Source organism: Panthera onca, chromosome E2 (assembly GCF_046562875.1).
Source record: "Panthera onca isolate mPanOnc1 chromosome E2, mPanOnc1 haplotype 2, whole genome shotgun sequence".
NCBI classification, from domain to species: domain Eukaryota; kingdom Metazoa; phylum Chordata; class Mammalia; order Carnivora; family Felidae; genus Panthera; species Panthera onca.
Genome location: NC_138353.1, coordinates 30,807,258 through 30,822,489, shown reverse-complemented (window position 1 = coordinate 30,822,489; position 15,232 = coordinate 30,807,258). Strand labels below are relative to the sequence as shown.

The 15,232-nt window shown below is 36.9% G+C and overlaps 1 protein-coding gene and 1 non-coding gene across 13 annotated transcripts in view; both read right to left on the bottom strand.

Moving 5' to 3' along the window:
• Window positions 1–3,537: 3,537 nt before the first annotated feature.
• Window positions 3,538–15,232, bottom strand: part of CHD9 (chromodomain helicase DNA binding protein 9) — a 234,466-nt gene continuing 222,771 nt past the window's right edge. For all 12 annotated transcript variants that reach the window (XM_078438705.2, XM_078438709.2, XM_078438704.2 and 9 more), the window contains 3 exons: window positions 12,789–12,917; window positions 9,742–9,846; window positions 3,538–7,037 (listed from right to left, as the gene is read on the bottom strand). In XM_078438705.2, the coding sequence (XP_078294831.2) occupies window positions 6,159–7,037; window positions 9,742–9,846; window positions 12,789–12,917 (1,113 nt within the window). In that variant the 3' untranslated portion in view covers window positions 3,538–6,158. The remainder of the gene's footprint in view (window positions 7,038–9,741; window positions 9,847–12,788; window positions 12,918–15,232) is intronic.
• LOC144614727 (U6 spliceosomal RNA) lies at window positions 12,577–12,680 on the bottom strand. Its single transcript, XR_013552760.1, has one exon. It is a non-coding gene; the product is annotated as a U6 spliceosomal RNA (small nuclear RNA).

Below are 15,232 nucleotides of genomic sequence, written 5' to 3'. Positions count from 1 at the left end.
GGCAGGCTCTGCGCTGAGCATGTGCCTTGCTTGGGATTCTCTCACCCCTCTGCCACTCTCCCCTTCTAAATGTCACTCACCTGACTGAGGCACCCAAGTGCACTGAGATTTTTTTCTAAATGTAGACATTTACACTTACAGATTTCCTTTTACGCATCATTTGGGCTGCATCTCATATGTTGTGTATTTGTTTTCATGTATCTCAAAATATTTTCTAACTTCCTTTGAGATTGAGATTTCTAGGACTCATTGGTTATTTAGGAGTGTGTTAACTTGTACATAGTTGTGAATACCCACACTTTCTGACTTCAAACTTCATTCTATTGTGGCTACTTTGTATAATTACCTATTTCCAAAATTTGACTTGTTCCATGGTCTATCTTGGAGAATGGTCTTATGTGCCTTAGAAGAATTTTTTTTTCCTATTATTTGGTGATGCGTTCAACAAATGCTTCTTAGGTCTAGCTATTTTACTGTGTTGTTCAAATCTTGTTTTCTTGTTGACTGCCTATTTGTTCTATTGTTATTCAAAGTGGGAAGTTGAAGTCTTCAACTATTATCTAGGAGTTATTTTTCCTTTCAATTTTGTTACTTTTTTGCTGCATGTATTTTATGGCTCTGTTAAGTGCCTATAAAAGTGTTGTATTTTCCTGATAGAATGACCCTTAAATCATTATAAAATATTCTCATTCATTTCTAGCAACATTTGTTTTAAAGTTTATCTTTTATGAGTACAGCCACTCCAGTTTTCTTATATTTACTGTTTACATGATATATTATAGATATATCATGCATATTTATGATACAATCTAAGTAATTCATATATATCTAAATAATTCACATTAACATGATTTAGATTACGATCAATGCAGGCATGTCACATCAGCGGAAACACTATATACTAAATAATGCTGGGACAATGCATAATAATTAAGGCACTAAATATTAAAAAAAGCAAACATGTACAGAATTTGGGTGTGAAAAGATTTTTCTGTGGAAAAATATCAGAAACTTAAAACGTGAAGAAATGGAGTATCTACATGACCACATAAACATGTGAAACTTTCACATTAAAAAAAACCGACAAAATTCACAGGCAAATTGAGAAAAATATTTACCACTTGTATAACAGGTATTGCAGAGAGAACAAGGACAGTTAATGCACAAAATACAAATGGCCTTATGAAGAGATATGAAAGACTTTATATTACTAATAATCAAAGAAATATGAACTAAATGTCTATCAAATTGGCAAAGATTAAAAAATATTCTAATGCCCAGGGTTAGCTAAAGAGACATGGGGAAAGGAAGTAGTTTCATGGTCTGTTGTTGGGGTAGAAAATAATACAGTCTGCCTGGTCTTAAAACTCAAACATAACTATTTCATGCCTAGGTATTTATTCTAATGAAAAAATCTAAGTATTTGAAAAGACTTAACTACAAACGTACCATTGTTTAAGTAGTCCCAAACTGAAAAACATCTCAATGCTCAATAATTGGGCATTAAATAAGTTACGTTCCATCTATATAGTGGAATGAGAAAGTCCTTAAAAATGCTGTGGAAGATTCTTTAATGACATGGAAAAATTATCATGATATAATAAACGAAAAAAGTTACACAATGGTATGTACAGTATAACTCCATTCTTATTAAAATAATATATATGTATATGCAAAGAAAAATGACCCAAAGCTTAACAGTTTTATCTCTGAGCATTTAACATTATGGGGGTCTTGGTTTACTTTGTGCTTCCCCAACTCCTCCTCCCCGAGCCCCCACCCCCCAAATTCTCTAGAATATGTACGTCTTATTTTTTTTTTTTTTAGTAAGAAAAGGGAAGAATAATTTAAAAATTCATCAAGATGTTATTTTTGCCTATTAATTTGGCAAAGATTACTTCAAAAGACAATACACAGTATTGGTAAGGTTTTGGGGTGAGCACGCACAAAATACATGCTGCTGTGGTAGTATAAGTTGCTACTAATGGCATCATTGTAAACTTGGCAACACAAATCAAAATCCTCAAGAACAGAGGAAGTATTTTCACTTCTAGGGATTAAGGAAGTCACAGGGGTGGATGCCAAAGATGCATTTATAAACTTGAACGTCCACTTGTACGTACATGGTTAAATAAATTCCATCTGTATGAGACAATACTAGGTGTTAAACATCACAACACAGGGTACTTATTGACATAGGTCAGTATATTAAGGGCAGAACAGTAAATATAATACTGATTTAATATGAAAGTGTGTAAGTTTCCTAGGGCTACCATAACAAATTACCACAAACGGGGTGGCTTAAAACAACAGAAATTTATTCTCCCACAATTCAGGCCCGAAGTCCAAAATCAAGGTGTTGGCCGCGTCGCTTCCTTCTGGAGGCTCTGAAGCAAAATCTGTTCCATGCCGCTCTCCCAGCTTCCGGTGGTGGCTGACATTCCTTGGTGTTCCTTGGCTGGTAGTAGTGTCACTCGTCTCTGCTTGTTGTCTTATAGCCTTCTTCCCTTTGTCTCTGTGTCCTCTCCTCTTCTTATAAGGAACCAGTCATTGGATTTAGGGCCCACCCTAATCTAGTATAACTGCATCTTAACTAATTACATCTGCCAGGACCCTATTTCCAAATAAGGTCACATTCTGGAGGTTTGGGCTTGACATAAATTTTTGTTGGACACGATTCAACCCACTACATGTATGTAACATACATATTAAGCACGTTGGGTATCTGTATGAACAGCATTTATCTTGGGGTGGGTTTATGACGATTTAAATATATTTCTTTGTGCTTTCCTGCATTTTAAAATAAATAGCTTATGTACTGGAGTTGTATTTACGTAGAGACTAAGTTCTAAATTTGTTAAGGTGAACATTACTTGTAGTCAACAATCACTCTCCCTCCTATAGCTCACAAAATACAGAACATACCGTTTTGTACATAGTGTATTGTCTCCCCAAAACATCTAACATAGCCAATTCTTCCTCTAGCACTGTGTAGATTACTGTTCCTCTGATGAGCACTAGAGGAAGCAGTTGGCTTGGGTTTGTTTACATGCTACATTGTACAGAAAAGAAAAAGAAGGGTTTTCTAAGCATGAAAGTATAGTTGAATGGCTTCCAAGTTAAATGAGTGTATGATGAGACTCTACTGTTCTACTTTTCTAATTAGAGGAAAACTAAATTTCTTTCATGTTTATAAAAACACCAAAACAATCATGATGAATTAGGAAAGACTCTTCAGAACAAGGGAAAAAAAAAAAAAAATTACTGATTTCCAAAACGTACTCCGTGAAGAGGTTAGGTATAGCTCTGAGTCTTTCTGGACTTTTTTTTTAAAGGTCATGGGAAGAAAACTTAAGGAAATAACGATATTGTGGATATAATTATAGCCAACTTCTCCTTTTAAAAATTCTTCCAAAGTATCCTTTTCTTTTAAAGATTTAGGACTATGGTTTCTTTTATAACTGGATTAAGATCAATTATATACAAAAGTCAATTTAAAAAAAAGGAGTATTGTCATGTACAGAGGCTGACATCATGGGTAGTCAAAGAATATGTTTAATAAAAAATAATTAAACTTCCATTTGCTCTATAGAACATCATAGAAAGTAATTTAATAAATTACAAATGACTTTTTAAGACGTTTGCTCAACTACAGAAAGCAAATTCAGACTACACAAAACACAACTGGTAAATATTGCAAATGTCCAAAAGAAAAATTAGACTAAGACTTGAATCATGAAACCTGAAACAAGAGCTATAAATACAAGGCAATAACAGCTATAATTCTTTTAGTAACTACCAACACATACTTGGATATCCTTTCAACTGCAACTTTAGTATTATGGAATTCTACTGATTTTTTTTTTTTTTCCTTATAACCCTTAACTTTACACAACCATATTTATGCATTTTTTTTTAAGCTGATAGCTGGACGACTTTTCCCCAATCAATACTAAGTAGAAGTGTCTTGAAACCCAAGAGAACATTTAAAGTTAGTATTAATGCTTTGAAAACTGCAAATTGCCTTATTACATAGAAAGAGAATCACTAAGATGTTAACCAAATTCATTTGACCGTAATTAGGAAAATACTTTATCTCATAAATTTGATATAAATTAGATTTTTAGCGATAAGATCTAGGGCTTTTTTTTTTCCTTTTATTTTTTAATTGGGGAAAGAAAGGAATAAAGATCATGTGGGTAGAACTAGAGGGAGAGAGGGGGAAATGTGGATGCTGTTGAAATACTTTCACCGGCAAACCAGGTTAACTGTGTTTGAGAAACTTTGGCTATCTCATAGGTGTATTCTAGTTAAACAAAAGTGCAATACTGCAAAGGGAACATACTAAATATGTAATATATCATTTTCATGATGAAGAATTACTACCCACTTCTCCTGGATGGGCATTAGAGTGACTATTGCTAAGACATTGCATAAAGGACTATCAATTCAAAGCACTATTTTGGGGAAAATACAAAAATCAATACAATCCCAATGGAAGTTATATGATTTTGTAAATACATGTAACACTGTCTCTCTAATAAGGGGTTAGTTATTTTACACACAGAAACATAATTTACTGGTAAAGATCTTGGAAAATCCAATATAATTGCTGGGTTCATGACAAAACAACAGAGTTTTATCAAAACGCACTGAAAGTTATTTTTTTCCTCTGGGAGAGAAGTGGGGTACTTTTTCCCCCTAAATTTATCCCCTCGCAAACTTTATCACTGACTTATTCAAGTACCAGAAAATGCTAACATCTTTCTCTCCTTAGGATGTAAATGATATTTTACTCCAATTCAGTTCTAATTGTTTTAAATGTATATGAAAGTGAAACTGGACCTCTCCATCTTGTCGGAATAGCAGCTTTAGCAGGAGAAACTGTATCACAAATCAAATATCAGACAGATTTTGCATGATAAAGGGTTCTAAGAAATTGATCAGAAGCCTTGGGCTTCGTTTTTGTGGTTTACAGGTATAACTTGTATATATTTTTTGAGATTATTCAAAGTGCATATTCAAAATGGGCCAACTCAGTATATTTAATATAAACTGATAACCCAACACTGATTCTGGGCAACATTTCATCTGCTTCTACCTAGAAACTCAAAATGAATTCAGAGTGTTCTGCATATTACTTTACCACTATCCTCTGTTAATTCTGGAATATTTCCATGACATAAAACACAAATAGAAATCTACACAAATAAAGCAAACAAACAATTTCTTTTACATGAAGTATGCTGTGTTGAAAGTTCTTTTCAGTGGCATTTCATGAGTTTGCCTTTTCTGAACCCTGGAAACAGACATTACTCATCTGAGACATAATTATTTCTAAGAGGAGGCCAAACTTGGAAAAAGTGAAACTAAGTATGTCTAGAGGGTGCCAAAGTCACGTGACACAGGATTATTTTATGACTTGATTTTACCGACAGCAGAGTTAAGCTCAGCAAAAAGCAAGTCACAGTTCTTGCCAGATTAACATGATATATAGGATGTGTTTAAAAAACCCCTGAAAACAAGTATAGAATTAGAAACGAATGTAAACTTCCTAAACTAACTCAGCTGAGGTAACAGGTAGCCAGTTAAATTGGCTGATTGGGAAACTTATTTCTTCTTGAAAACACACTTGTACCTGAATTGGAAGCATCAGCAGTGCGTCACAACACTAGAGCATTTTCATGTAATTAAAGCAATGGATGGCGATGTAGATTCTACAGCTTTCATGACATTCATTAGCTGCCCAAATTATTGCTGAGTTTTGATCTGTAAATTATAGGTGTCAAGGAGGCTGTAAAACTATATTCAAATTAAATCAGTAATATGCATAAAGTATTCTGTGTTCACTGCAAATATATTAAATATACAACTCTTATTGAGCATCATTTTCATAAAATTAACCCCCAACAAAATTATAATGCCTTTTGTTGCAATTTTACACCTTTATGTATTTGATAGTACATACGAGTTCAGAAACTTAGGAATTTTAAGAAATATTACATGCAAAACGTCTCTGAAAGCAGTTTGCACTTCTAAACAAAGAACTGAAATGTTCGGTCAGTAAGTTATTGATGCACTCAACACTGGGGTATTTACAATTAATAATTAAAGAAAAAAATCCAAAATCAGTTCATAATTTAAGTGCAGTCTGGGAATCAGTCTTCATTACTAGAATCTGAATCCTCGGATGATGACGATGTACTATCAGATCCAGATGAAGCATCGGCTTTCTCTGAACCCTCATCTGTGCTGTTTTCGTTGAGAGGACTGGGTTCAGTTCCTCCTTTGTCTTCCTGATCTCTAACTCTGGAATCCTCCTCCTTGACTTCTATGGACTTAGATGAGCCTAAGTCACTGTTTTTGTTTTTCTGTACATCAAAAGTATTGGACTGGGACAAAGTTGGAATATGAAGATTAAGGCCTGGAGTGAGAAGCATCCCTGGATAAAGTATATTGGAGAGTAGGAGTGGGTTAAGAGCTAACGGGTTGGCAGCTGCAGCTGTATTTAATGCAGCAGTAGACGATGTCGAAGGAGAACTTGACACAGAGTTTTCTCCCCCGTTCTCTGAATTTTGACTCTCTGTCCTTTCTTTTTTTCCTTCTAGCTCCTTAGGGTCATTTCCCTTTTTTTCCTCTGTTCCAGATTCGGTAGGCTTTGTCAGGAGCCCTCCCATGCCCAGCAGATTTGGTAATCCAGTCATTCCTGACAGCAGCATGGGGAACATGGCAGCCACGTTTTTAGCTTCTCCTCCAGAAGAAAGGCCGGCAGGCATTCCCATCAGCCCTGCAGTGACTTGCAGTGACTGCAAGTTTTGTAGGTTTTGCTGTAAGGCCTGAAGAGTTGTGAGATCCACACCTGGAAGTAATCCATTGGCCGACAAAGGACTGCCTGAAACACCGCTGGCAGTTGTAGCTGTGGCCGCTGCCGTGGCCTTCGCAATTCCACTTTTGGGCCGCCGCCCCCGCCTGCTGACCTCCTCTCTCACAACGGGACCAGTGAGAATACGCTCATACATACTTTCTGGAAGAAACCCCTAAAAAAAAAAAAAAATCAGCAACAACAGCTGTATTAAAATAAAATCAATAGCTATCAAATGAAATCCATAATTACTCAGAAACTTAGTCTGTGCTGGTAGAACATAATCAATTATGAAAGACATAGCCTAATTTCACATTATAAGTGGTGGCCTGAAATAGTTCTTCCACTTATCATTTTTTTCACAGGGCAAGAGAGCAGAAGGAGGCCTCTAGCTTTCTTCCACACTGTGAGGCACACATTTGTGCAACAGTTCTGGAAAAAAGAAGGTCCAAAGACATTTTTTCATGAGGGTTGCTTCCACACCTTTACATGTCTCACATCACCAATGACTCTAAGAGACTAATAAAGAAGTGCCTCTCCTGCAGTCTAGAAGAACGATAAGGAAAAGGACAGAGAAAGTAAGTAAAAGGTTAAATGAGAGGCTTCTTGCAAATCTTCTGTCACTTTGGGAATAGGGAGGGAGAGCCACAGCCACGCTGAAAAAGATACTCAAGTGATTCTCCCATGACTCTGGGCTTAGAAACTCTTAGAAGTCATAGGAGTTTAGAATCTCTAGACCAGCATTGTCCAAGAGAAATACAAGCCACATAATGTAATTTTAAATTTTCTAGTAACTGCATGCATTAAAAATGGTAAAACAGAAATAGGTGATGTTAGGGGCTCAGTTGGCTCAGTTGGTTAAGCATCCAACTCTTCATATTGACTCAGGTCATGACCTCATGGTTCGTGAGATCGAGCCCCGCATCAGGCTCTGTGCTGACCATGCGGAGCCTGCTTGGGACTTTCTCTCTCTCTCTCTCTCTCTCTGCCCCTCCCTTGCTTACTCTCTCTCTCCCTCTCAAAATAAAGAAAAAATATTAGAAACATGTGACATTAATTTTAGTAATATAGTCTGTTTATAAAATTTAACCAGTATATTATCATCTCAATATGTAATATATGAAAATAAAGATATTTTATATTTTCTATTTTTTCCAAACTCAGTCTTAAAGACCCAAACCAGGGTAGGGGAATGGGCAAAATGGGTGAAGGGGAGTGAGAGACACAGGCTCCAATTATGGAATGAATAAGTCATGGGAATAAAAGGCACAGTATAAGGAATATAGCCCAGTGATGTTGTGATAGCATCAGCAGCTACACTGTGGCGAGCACAGCATAATGTATAAACATGTCAGCTCACTAAGTTGTACGCCTGAAATTAATGTAACATTGTGTGTCAACTATACTAAAACAAAATTCCAGCCCAGTGTTTTACACTTGTTACACACACTCTGTTTTAGGCTGGCCACATTCCAAGCGCTCAATCACCACACGTGCTTGGTGACGACCGTTTGTGACAGTGCAGCTCCCGACAGCAGCTTCAAAGACACTCATGGTACTATTTTTAAATGGTGTTCTGAACTGATCAACTTACTTGTTTTCTTTACAAAAGCATTAGGGTTCACTGCAGAAAATAAGACAGCAAAAAAATACAAAGAAAAAAAAATCATCCATAATTTCACCATTCAGAGAGAACCATGGCTAACGTTTCAGGATGTGTGTTTCCATTTTTCCCTTGTGCATATCTACAGATTCTACAATTCTTCCCACTTCTGTTTCTAAAATAAATAGAATCATAATGAACCTAGTTTTATAGCCTGCCCTTGTCATTTAGACACTTGTAGAAAAAATAGCTTTGTATTTTGATTGCTGAAATCAAGAGTTGGATGTTTAACCAACTGAGCCACCCAGGTGCCCTGATACAATTTTTTAAATAGTTGCACAAAGGGACATCTGGGTAGCTCAGCTGGTTAGGTGACTTCTGATTTCGGCTCAGGTCATGATCTCGCAGTTCTTGAGATCATGCCCCATGTTGGGCTCTACTCTGACAATGCGAAGTCTGCTTGGGATTCTCTTTCCCTTTGTCTGCCCTTCTCCTGCTCACCCTCTCTCTCTGTCTCAAATAAAAAATAAATAAACTTAATAAAATGAAATAAAATAGTTGCATAGTTTTCCAATAGATGGCTGGACCATTAATATATTCCCAATTTTTTACTACTATACTATGATGAATATACTTAAACACCTTTCCTCACATCTTTGATTAATCTTGGTAGCATTGCTCAAATAGTTATCTTAGAGGTTAAAATGAAAACAGATCAGCCTATGTTGATTCTGCATTCTAACTCAACAAGCATCTGAGAAATTTGTAACATGTGCTGCAAAATAAAAACTGTGAACTAAAAAACACTGTCACACGTTCATGCAATATTTAATTCTTAAAACTTAATCTCTGGTATAATTAAATGGCATCTAATTTTCCCTTTTGAGTATAATTGACACACAATGTTACATTAATTTCAGGCGTACAACTTAGTGATCTGATAAGTTTATACATTATGCTGTGCAGCTACCGTCCGTCCTGTTACGGTGTCACTCACTGTATTCCTCATGCTGTGCCGTTTACTCCCGTGACTTACTCATATTCCGTAACTGGGAGCCCATACTTCCCGCTCCCCTTCGTCCATTTTGCCTCCACCTACCTCCCCTCTGTATTTAAAGATCTGATTCTGCTTTTTGTTCTGTTCCGTTCTGTTTTTGATTTTTGTTTTTAGATTCCACTTATGAACGGAATCATATGGTAGCTGTCTTTCTCAGTTTGACTAAACAGCGTCTAATTTTTGAGATGATGCCTGAGTTAGTACGTATGAAATACTCACAGACTGCTTAACAACATCTCCCCATTCAGGAGCCACTCCATATTCTGAATTTTCTTTCAGGAATCGACATAAATCTTTTAAAGGGGGAGCAAAAGCACCTCCAACCTGTAAATGAAAAACAGACGGTTAGATAAAGATACTAAATATGAAGACACTTCTTGCTTTTATTCTGTGCTGTACAGTTTATTTCTTGAACCACCTTTGACAATCTTTATTAAAAAGGACTACCACAGGCCAGAAGCACTATTTTTTTTTTTTTAATTTTTTTTAACGTTTATTTATTTTTGAGACAGAGAGAGACAGAGCATGAACGGGGGAGGGTCAGAGAGAGGGAGACACAGAATCTGAAACAGGCTCCGGGCTCCGAGCTGTCAGCACAGAGCCCGACGCGGGGCTCGAACTCACGGACCGCGAGATCGTGACCTGAGCCGAAGTCGGACCCTTAACCGACCGAGCCACCCAGGCATCCCCAGAAGCACTATTAACATAACATATAGACATGTGGCAATGTAACTTTTAAATGCTTTAAGTGACTAGAATAGTAAAACAAATAACCACCATTTACTCTGCACTTACTATGCTGGATAGGTGATATCGCCTAGTTAAGAGCATATATACCCTTTGGAGTCAGACTTACCAGCTATGTGAACTGGGGCAAATCAATAAATCCCTCTGAGCCTCAGCTTTCTGATCTTGAAAATGGGGATAACAATACTTCCCTTATAGGGTTTTATGAGGATAAAAATGAGACAACTCAAGTGCTTTAGCATCTCGCACATAACAAATATTTTATTCTTTTTATGATATGCCAAGTACGCTAAGGATTTTAAGTATATGACTTACTTTAGTCCTCACTATATCCTTTGAGACAGTATTATTTCTGTTTTTCAAACGAAGGAATTAAGCCTCAGAGAAGTTATATAAATCGCCCAAAGCTAGCTAGTTAGTGTTAGGGTCAACTTTCAACCTCGGGTCTCAAAAACTCACGCTCTTATCTGTCACGTAAATTGAAACCTTAACTATAAAAAATATACATATTTTTTGAATGTGAAAAGCGATACAACCAACCAAGTAATCACAATATGAGAAAATTTAAAACCTATATATAATAGTTAGTATGAAATTAAAATGATTTGGACCTATCAACTTCATGTTCCTTTGGAGCCTAAAGATACTTCGTAAGTCCTTTTTCCATACCTCTCTGGACGAATATATATTATCTCCTGACAGGACACAGACAGGATTTTAATGTGGCCAGGTATAATACCCGTACGTAACCTTTTCTAGTATTTCCTACAGTCTTTACTTAGTCTCTGCAGTTTCTGTCCTACTCTCCTTCTCTTTATTCCCTTCATTAAGCTCCAATTTAAATGGAGGCCCTCTGGGTGGTTTATGGGGATTTAGAAGGTAGATTCTTTTCAAGCCTTAGGCCTGTACTCTAGAGACTCTGAACAAGAACTAACTATAAATTAAGGGAAATGAATAGGTCCCTTATCAGGTTACCACAAATTAAAATAAGATTAGGAGTGTTTAATACCTAACAAGTAAAAATACAAAACTGTTCCATTTCCTTAAAACTGGCTAAGACAAATTTATCCATAGCTAGTAATGCTAATTTTTGTTTTAAGATGAAGTGCAAAGATTTGTAACACAATCTACATAAGCACAAAATTAAGTAAAATGCTACTAGAATGTCATCTTGTTCTTTCCCTAATACACCTATGACATCATTTTAAAGTACTAACAAAAGCTGAATAAGCTATCTCTACAAAATTGGGGAAAGATCTGTATTAATTTTAATGAGTTGGCACACATAACAATATCAAAACAGTTGTTAAATTAATTTATGAGTGAAGGAACTCAATGAAAAATCTGCTGTTCTTATTCTGAGGTCATCTTTTTCTTTATTTTGTTGCATGTTCAGCCGTATTAAAACAAAACAAAAACAAAAACAAAAACAGAATAAAAATACCGGAGCTATAAGATTACAAAAAGGGCGTCCAAGTGTTGTATCATTTATGCTGTGAGTTGAAAGAGACACCTACCAATCCAAACATAAACAAAAACAATTTGGGGAAACAAATGTTGAGTCACCTTTGGTTTTAGAATTAGAATTTGGAAAAACCTGACTCTTGCCATTCATCAGTCAATAAAGCACTAAGACAAACACAGCAGTGCCCTTATTCTATAAGGGACCTTTGTTTAAGACATTCTATTTTCATCTACCAGAAAATTACGCAATATGTTGATTTTATTTATTTTTCCAGTTTTTAAAATTATTTATTTTTTAAATTTACATCCAAATCAGTTAGCATAATAGTACAATAACGATTTCAGGAGTAGATTCCAGGGATTCACCTCCCGCGTATAACACCCAGTGCTCATCCCAGCAATACGCTGATTTTAATCACTTTATGACCATCTGACAGGGAATGAGTGATAAATATATAAATCCATGATGGCTGTGACGAGAACATCAGAGTTTCTCAACCCGTGCACCATGGACATTGTGGGCTGGTGCTGTAGGGGATTATCGTCTGCACTGGAGAACGTTTAGCAGCTAGCAGCATCCTTCCCCTGCCTACCACCACCCCACCTCCCAAGTTGTGGCTACCAAAGATGTCTCCAGGCATGGCCAAATGTCTCTGGAAGACAAAATTGCTCCCAGTGAGAGCCACTGCTTTGGATGTGGTGCTCCTGTGCAGTGCCACACTGCATAGGCACAGACATGTGAAGTGACTTGCTTATTTCGTTCCACAGCTTAGCCAAAGATGCGGGATTTGAAATTAGACCGTATAAAACCACAGCCCGTGTCTCTTCTCACAAATCTGCTAGTTAAATATGGAACGCTTCAAGACCTTGTGCGTCATCTTTGTGCATGGGCCATGCTGATCTCCGCATCGTTCCAGTTTCATTCTACGTGCTGCCGAAGCGAACACAATACATCTGTCCAGGTCTGTTAGGAAACTGTGCATAATGAAACAGGGTTCTGGAGAAATCCTAAGCACTGAACCAATACAAAGGATTAACCACAAATATATAAATACCTTTCTGGCATTTCTTCTGTTAATCAGCTGAACACGTTCTTCTCCAGTAAGACTATTAACATCGAGTTTATTAGGGTTTCTGCACCGATGCCTCTTTTGTTTGGGCCTCCCCTCATGGAGCTGCATTCTCTAAAATATATAAGCAAAGAAATAGCTTTAAAACAGTGCAAACAGTACAAAAGAGCTGAACCAAGTTACTTAATCCTGTAATACTGTATAATACATATTAGATATCTATATCTAACATTGAAGATTTTACCCTTTAGTTATACTTTAAAAGACTTAAACTTTAAATATTTTTATATTTAATACAGCTGACCCCTGAACAACATGGGGTTAGGGGTGCTCCCCCCTGCCATAGTCACAAATCCTCATATCTTGATTCCCCCCCAAACTTAACTGCTAATAGCCTACTGTTGACCAGAAGCCTTACTGAAAACACACATAGTTGATTAACACATCTTTTGTATGTTATATGTGTTATATCCTGTATTCTTACCACAAAATAAGCTCAAGAAAATGTTATTAAGAAAATCAGAATGAAGAGAAAATACATTCTCCATACTGTGCTGTAAAAAGCCCATGTATAAGGGGACATGCACAATTCAAACCTTGTTGTTTGAGGGTCGCTGTGTAATAAAATACTAAGTAAGGCTTTAGAGTTACCAATAATGTTGGAGCAGCCTCCTGTAAATTGTACACTTCTTTACTTTTTCTCCTGACACATCGGGTTATTTTCTGTGCTGATACAATCTGTACTTGTGCTAGCTGTGGCTCTCCTCTTTCGTCATCTCACTAATAGTTTTTATCTCTTCACTAATAGTCTTTATGAGTGAGTTTTTATCTCATCTCACTAATAGTCTTTATCTCTTTGGAGAGGTTACCTTCGTCAAGGCCACACAGCTAGCAAGTGGCAGGATCTGGCAATAAAACTCTTTGCATCAGGCCATGCTGCTTACGTGTACAGCTTAGCAAAGCAGGGCTTGATGTTTATAGCTGTTTCGGACCAACGAGAACATTGCAAGAGATGAATGCTCACACTCTTCTGCAAGGCATACCTGTCCCATCACAGCCTGGGCCTAAATTCACCTTTTCTGTCTAGTTACTACTGCCCCACTCGGTCCCCCACACACCCTGTGACATCAGGCTAGCCATTGTTTTATGAATGTGTCTTACAATCCTATCCTCTTTCAACTCTTCATAATTGTTTTATAATGCCTAGAATAGCCTCCTCTTGGGTTAACCTGGTCAAACCTACTTATTCTTTATCATCCATCAGTCACGTATGTCAACTCTCTTTTCTTTCCACATTTCCTTAGACACTTGGCCTAGGCAGAGTCATTCATATTCCTTTTATCTGTTTCTATGGTACTCTATACATACCTGTTATTATATATCTGTATCTATCATGTTATAGTTACTCAGCTCTAGACATATCCCAATAGAGTATGAGAGCCAAAAAATCATTAATGTGAAGTATCCTTCAGAAATCAAACTAACGGTTATCTTGTATTCTTTATCACAATGCTGCTTTTTTTTTTTTTTTTTTTTTTTTTATTTTTGGGACAGAGAGAGACAGAGCATGAACGGGGGAGGGGCAGAGAGAGAGGGAGACACAGAATCGGAAACAGGCTCCAGGCTCCGAGCCATCAGCCCAGAGCCTGACGCGGGGCTCGAACTCACGGACCGCGAGATCGTGACCTGGCTGAAGTCGGACACTTAACCGACTGCGCCACCCAGGCGCCCCACAATGCTGCTTTTAAAAATATTTCAAAATCTTAATAATAGTATGTAACGTTATCTAAAACATTACGATAAAAAGTTTATTTGCAGTGAAAATGATGAATGGCTGTAAGTTTAAAAAATTAATAAAGATTCCTTTGCAGCGATGAGAGACAGACAGGAGAATCCTTTACAGACTACAGTATACATGCCACGATGGCAAGAACTTTATATTGCTCATGGTTTTATACTCCATCCCTTAAAAGAGGGGCTAGCACACAGTAGTTACTCAATAAAAATCTGTTGCCTAGATAAATGTTATTTTCTAACATGTTAAGTTATAGGGTTAAACTAATGATTCTCATTATTGTTAGAATTGCAGTATTCATTCTAAGATTATCCATCATATTTAGGGAAAATTCCTCCCCTCATAATTATAAGAGCTTTATTTGGCTTAAAACATTTTTTTTTTTAATTTGTTTTTTAGAGAGAGAGAGAGCACACGTGTGAGTAGGGAGAGGGGCAGAGGGAGAGAAAGAGAACCTCAAGCAGGCTCCACACTCAGTGAGGAGCCTGATGTGGGGCTTGATCCTACCACCCTAGGATCATGACCTGAGCTGAAATCAAGAGTCAGATGCTCAACTGACTGAGCCACCCAGGCATCCCTATTTGGCTTTTAAAAAATCAAACATATTTAAAGCTTATTCGAGAATTAGTGGCAT